At 37.4% G+C, this 6738-nt stretch overlaps 1 protein-coding gene across 1 annotated transcript in view; it reads right to left on the reverse strand.

Annotated features, from left to right (window-relative positions):
- The window catches only part of CALCR (calcitonin receptor), a 57716-nt gene extending 53863 nt beyond the window's left edge, over positions 1–3853 (reverse strand). The window contains exons 1-3 of the mRNA XM_035021389.1: positions 3764–3853; positions 2605–2761; positions 149–259 (exon numbers count right to left, since the gene is read on the reverse strand). Of these exons, the coding sequence (XP_034877280.1) occupies positions 149–259; positions 2605–2761; positions 3764–3853 (358 nt within the window). The remainder of the gene's footprint in view (positions 1–148; positions 260–2604; positions 2762–3763) is intronic.
- Between the last annotated feature and the right edge of the window lie 2885 nt (positions 3854–6738).

The raw sequence follows: 6738 nt of genomic DNA on the forward strand, positions 1-6738 counted from the left end.
GATATTTCAAGTAAGGAAATGCTTCAGAAAGTGCTGAAACATGTAGAGTATGATTAGATAGGTATCTTTTATATCTGATTTTTTTTTCAGAATCATGAAAATTCTAAAAGCTTCATAGCAAAATATGAAATAAAAAGAAATATTTTACCTGTTGGATCAAAGTCTGGAAAATAATCTGGGCAGTACTGATGGGACAGTACGCCAGCTGGTGTATCATCCCAGCACAGCCATCCATCCCATGTGCGGTTGCAATATGGACCTGATGATTCACAAAGAAATTGGAAAAAGTTGGAAAAAGCTGCAGAATCATCAGCAGGATTTAACAGTGTTCAATAGGACCTAACTATTTAATAGTTATTCTGGAACGCTCTACATGCATATGGAAATATGAAAAAGAACAGCCGCAGCAACAAAACAAAGATTTTAATCAAATTTACATTTTTATAGGGTTTTCTCCATTTGCTCTTCAAAAGACACACATGTCATCTGTATGGAATCTTTCCTCCAAAATCTTTCCTTTAAAATATCTCCAGAAATGCTGCAAAGAAATCTTGTGAAAATATATGCAATATCACCCCTGGATAAGAGGCTTACTTTGAAAAAAACTATATAGCTTTAGAACATATACAGCCTACTAACCATTAACCTTAAAAAAGGTTGCCTTGGATGGCTCTATTCTTTTTTTTTTTTTTAAGATTATTTTATTTATTTGCGAGAGAGAGAGAGAGAGAGAGAACACACACCCACAAAAGCAGGGGGGGGGGGGCAGAGGGAGAGGGAGAGAGAAAATCCTCAAGCAGAACCCCTGCTGAGTGCGGAGCCTGACTCGGGGCTTAATCCCACGACCCTGAGATCATGACCTGAGCAGAAATCAAGAATCAGATGCTTAATGGACTGAGCCATCCAGGCGTCCCTAGGATAATTCTATTCTTAACCCAAGGGTTTAAGATTCAATTGTTCAAAATTCCTATTGGAGATGCATTTGTAGACAGTTAATAGATTACATATAAAACTAGTCTTATTATTTTAGAATCACACTTCATTAGTGGCTAAAATAATGCTCAGTTTGAGCAGTTTATGTATTTATCAGCATTGGCTCCAAGTAGTTTCTCCCTCCTTTCAAAATTTACCCTAAAACATGAAGATTTGCCTCTATAAAGCTACTCAAAAGAATAAGCCTCAGGCTTTGAAGTCAGTTCTAAGAAAGGAAGGAAAGAAGGAAGGAAGGAAGGAAGAAAGGAAGGAAGAAAGGAAAAGAAAGAAAGAAAAAGAAAGAAAAGAAAGAAAAAAGAAAAAGGAGAGAAGAAAGAAAAGAATAGAATAGAAAAGAGAAAAAAGATTAAAAGAAGAAAAAGAAAAGAAAAAAGAAATCTTAAAATACTGATCATAGTACGAAAGTTCAACCTCTGATTAAGACTGAAGTGAAGGAGGCTGTTCTCACTTGGTCTCTGAAAATAGTTTCATTTGCTTCAGAGGAATGGTTTGTCTTTGGGCAGAGCTGCATCTAATGACTTTTCAGGTTCTTAAAAAACACTGAAACTACTGCAGATGGAAGAATAACATGTATCTGTCTTTTAATTGTCTTGAGTTTTGTTTAAAGGAAAATGCTAAAAATAGGAACTAGAAATTAAAACTTTAACAATTTGAAGGCAAACCATGCGTAGAAACAGAATATACTTAAACGATATTCCACCCTACCAAGCAGTGTTATCTGAGAATATACAAGGGTGTACATGATCTTGTTGGGACTTTTCAAATGCTTTAGGTGACAGGGGAGAGAACTGAAATGGATGGATGTAGTAAGGTTTGGCCATCTCATAGCCTTCTATAGCTAAGAGAATGTGCTTGGCCCTGAAAATATTTGTACAGTCCCATAGAGCATTCTAGAGAAGGTGATAGATAAACAATGCCTGCCTAGGAGAGAGCTTGTATTAATTCCTCTGGGAACTGGGGGTAGAAAAGAGGAAGAAATAGCAGGAGTTGCCAACCCATTGACAGTTAAGGGAAGATACTGCCTAATTAACCCAAGCAAGACAGGGTTTTGACAGGATTCACCTGAGGCTAATTCTCTGCCCTCTATTTTCCACTTCCCTTCCTGTCATTTTCCAGGTCCTCTCCATCACTTAGCCCTGTATTGTTCCTCTTTGCCAGGTGTGACTACTGAGTTATTGTAGTAATTTTGTCATAGGTGCAGCTGTTAGCCCAAAACCAATTGGGTGAACTTAGGCAAAGAAAGTAGACATGTCTCCAGCATGAAATACACAAACATACCATAATTTGAAAACCACTGTTAAAAATGCTGGCATATTAAAATTAGTCAACACATATTTATCCACGGAAGGAAATAAGCCTTTCATGATATTTGAAACACATATTTGCATACATCCTTCTTTTTTTTTTTTTTAAAGATTTTATTTATTTATTTGAGAGAGAGAATGAGAGACAGAGAGCATGAGGGGGGGAGGGTCAGAGGGAGAAGCAGACTCCCCGCCGAGCAGGGAGCCCGATGCGGGACTCGACCCAGGGACTCCAGGATCATGACCTGAGCCGAAGGCAGTCGCTTAACCAACTGAGCCACCCAGGCGCCCCCATCCTTCTTTTTACCTTCTCCTTGGTATGGGGGTAACTGCTGCATGCGGTCATAGCATTTGTATTGTGCATCCGACATTTTCTTTCGTCCTAGGACGTACAGAAATGGCTCGGACTCCATATTGGGAGGATAGGTGTTATTTGAAGTGGCAGGAAGAATCGGGGTTGGGTGCTGTGTTAAAAAGAAAAATCAGTTACTTATACAGAGATAAATGAAACAATCAAAAAGTTTGAAAACATTTTCCTTCATGAGCAACAATTACGAATGGTCTCCATGTAGGATGTTTTTCTTCATAACTAAAAAGTATATTTATATTTCATCTACAAATTCTACCTACAAATTTCATATTTGCATTCATCCCATTCACTACTGAAAATGTATAGTGCCCACCCAAACTCATGTACCTCTTTATCATATAAGATTGTTTTAATTTTATTATCACTGTAAAGTTTAGAAGTAAACAAAACAAATAACTGATTTCCAAAAAAAAATACTAATATTAAATCAATTTTGCCTTCTTTGGAACCTCTAATAATCATGAGTCATGCTATTAAAAATAGATATGTTAGTGCAATAAATGAGCTTTTATATTGGATTATTTCAGCTTTTTAAAAATTTGTGCTTAGATTATGTACACTGACAAAATTTCACCCCAGTTATTCCATAGAACAAACAAAATCTGTTCTTCTGAGATATTCTGCATTGGATGATTGGCCTTAATATGTTTAAATTGGCTTCATCAGCTGATGACCTACACAGGGTTATTTATTTTCAATGCTGAAAATCAATGTAAATCTTAAATATTTCTCCTAGCGCTTCTGCATTTTTGGTACAGGCTGACATTGGTCATGATCACCGTCTACCACATCATCCTAAGTTGTGTTTACATAGATTTCAATCTCTTTTGTGGCCATGATGTTTTTGGTGGTGCCTGAATCCGTGATTTTCTATATCCATGTTCTGCGTAGAGACTTTTTTCAGAGAAGACTGCAAGCTTCAGCCTGCACTGACTTTTCTTCTTCTGAAGTTAGAACACTCCTTGCTCTCTTTCTATCACACCTGTTAAACACACTTTTTATTTGGCCTTATTCTGTCTAAATTATTCTAAGATTAAAGTTTCCCCAAATGTATCGATGGCAGAAATAGTGTTATGTACTTTTCTCTATGCCTCACAGTCTCTAAAACAAACTCATTTTTATTAAGTTGGACTGTATACGTCAGGCTACTCATAGTAGGACTGCACTGTTTTCCAGCGTATGTCATTGTGTAGACAGGGCGTCCTGTCCTATAAGATAGCATGGTGCTAAAAGCTAAACTGTGCAATGCATAATACAACAACAATTCAGAACAGACAGAGGGCATGGAACAAGATCAGTCAGGGATGACTACAGACACAAGGTAGAACTGGAATTGGACTTTGAGTGCCTGCACAGGGAGGAGAGGGAAGGCTTTCTGGATGGAAGGAAAGGAATGCGTCTAAGTCCTAGAGGTAGGAAATGGCATGTGTGAGTCACTGTTAGGAAACCATCCTTCCTGGAGGGGAGTATCTTTGGGGGTTAGTAAGAAATGGAGTCAAGGAAGATCAGATAACACAGAGCCCTGAAAACATGAATACAAAGTGTGCGGTGCAATGAAAGGCTCAATACATTTTAGCTAATGTTATTACAACATGACAATAAAATAAAGATGTCATGCAGGTTTTTGATCAGTGAAGGCTGCGAAAGGAGAGTGTTAGTAAAATTCATGTGGTGGGCGTCAGATGTGCACAGATCAGAGCTGGGGAGGGAGCCAGGAAGCCCAAGGCAGGGACTAGATCACCACAGGAGGCAGCGGGGAAGTACAGCCCTCGGCACTTTCTCAAATAACAAAAAGATGTATTTGGAATATACGGAAAGGAGAACAGTTAGGAGTCAAACAGCTCTGATATTTTAACCTACATAATGGAAAAAATGGGAGTGCCCCGAGAAGGGAGAAGTTGGGAAAGGGAAACCTTACTGGGGGAAGAAGGTAAGTTCTCTTTTGTACTTGTTTTGAAGGTGTCAGCAAGCCGTCTAAGTAGAAATTGCTTGCAAACAGAAGAGGGTGAATACTTACTACTTATAATTCCAGATGGACACCGTGAAGATGGCTGATACTACTCTTTGAATATTAGGATTATTTCTAATTTTAATGCCTCTTGGATGTATGACAACGAAAAGAGAAATTAATGTACTGACAGAAATTATTTAAAATGTACAAATCCTTTACCCATGTAGTTGAACATCATTCTGTTGTCATATGACCCTTTCTTACTCATTTCAAGACCAATCAGTTGGCAAATAGTTATTATTTGCTAGTAAGTCAAGCATTATGCTAGAAACTGAGGATACAGTGCGGAATAAAACACACATAGATCCTGCCCTCCAGGAGCTTACAGACTAGCAAGAAAGACCAACATTATAAAATATTTTCTGACACCAGAAATTGTGAGCGGTAAAGAATCATCAATCACTGAATGCTCAGATATTCCCTCAGGAATTGGAATGTGGTTTGTGAGTAAAAAATACATATTTTGAAGCAATTTCATGTTAAGGCTTCATTTTGGATTGTATGAGCCTACATTTGTATGAAAGCACGTGTCTGTGTGTGTGTTAATAATCTCACTAGAGATCACATAACCATGGTCTTTAATAGATCATTGTGTCCTCACAATAAGAGATATTAATTATAGGTTAACCCTGTGCATCTATTTTAGATTCTTTGTGGCTCTATTCTTAGAATCTTTCATTGACACGAGAATTACCATTTCATATATTATTTATTTATGGGCCATTTTCTCACCACATTCAAATCAAATTAGAAGATGGAATGTGATGTCATATATAAATATTTATATTTTAGATATTAGGGACTATTTTAAGTTTGGCATTCCTTCCAGAAGTAATATTCTGAATTCTATCTTTAAATTGACTGGGCAACCAGTTAAGAAATGTTCCTGGAAGCCATGGGGAGGCATTATGTGCAAGGATATCAAGAGGAAAACCCTGTGCTTGTATTTTTCAATTACAGCATTATTTGTTTTAATGCAGTTTTAACATCAGTAACAGTATAGATATGACCATTTGAAAGAGCAGGTGTAGTTCATGTAGACGATAGTAGCATCAATCTTATCATTCTTGCAATATTGAAACAAACTCCAGTGAACTTGGTTTGGAGCCTGGTTCAATAGAGATTGTTTCAACACTGAAGGAATGAGAAATTAGAACTTCCGTCGTAGATGAGCCATAGTGATCTGAGTCCGCTCCTTGTCTGGTTCGTGTGTGAGCACTGACGATGGAATTTTTCCAGTGGTAACTGAATGTTTCAGTGATTTTCTTCTGAAAATAACATACACATTGAGGCATTCTGTCTATGTATGTGGGCATAGACAGATAACTATTTTATATATATATATAATTCCAACAATGGAATTACTACTGCTTGACAATAACACATATAAAAATTTCATAAAGTTCATTGGACATATAAACTTTTTGCTGATGATTTTGTACCAATAAAAATGGCTAGGAGGTAGTGTAGTTTTCAGCAATATAGAGACAAAATAGAAGCATAGTGATTAGATAAGACTACCAAGCAATGTGAAAGACTTAAACATATTTTACTTATCGTATTATGTTTATATTATATATTTGGGGGCATAAATAAATATTTTATGCTCACATGAGGATAGAGATGAGCTATTAAGGGCACACTGCTTTTGTGGATAAAGATTGGTGTTCAAAGATTTGCATACAAGCCATCTTAACATGATTTTTCCAAAGCAAAACAAAAAACAACCTCTTAATTGTTGTCCTATGTAGCAGTTTAGCCGCCGTATATGTGATGTCACTCCTAAAGGTGCAAGTAAATGGCGCCACACATACGACCACCAAGCTGCCACCAATACCTGTAGTCCTCAGCTGAAACACCGCTGGTTCTTTCGGGTAATAGATACTTTGCTTCCCACATGCCAGGTACTGTTCTAGGTACTGGAGACTCAGCAGTGAACAAGACTGGTAAGGTCCCTGCCCTCATGGGGCTTACATTCTAGGTTTCGTGCACACTAATCATGGAGTCCAGTGGAAAGCAATCTGGTTTGAATGGTCATGTAGTCAAGCAATTCCTACTTT

This window comes from Mirounga leonina, unplaced genomic scaffold (genome assembly GCF_011800145.1).
Source record: "Mirounga leonina isolate KUSES-001 unplaced genomic scaffold, KU_Mleo_1.0 Mir_174, whole genome shotgun sequence".
NCBI classification, from domain to species: domain Eukaryota; kingdom Metazoa; phylum Chordata; class Mammalia; order Carnivora; family Phocidae; genus Mirounga; species Mirounga leonina.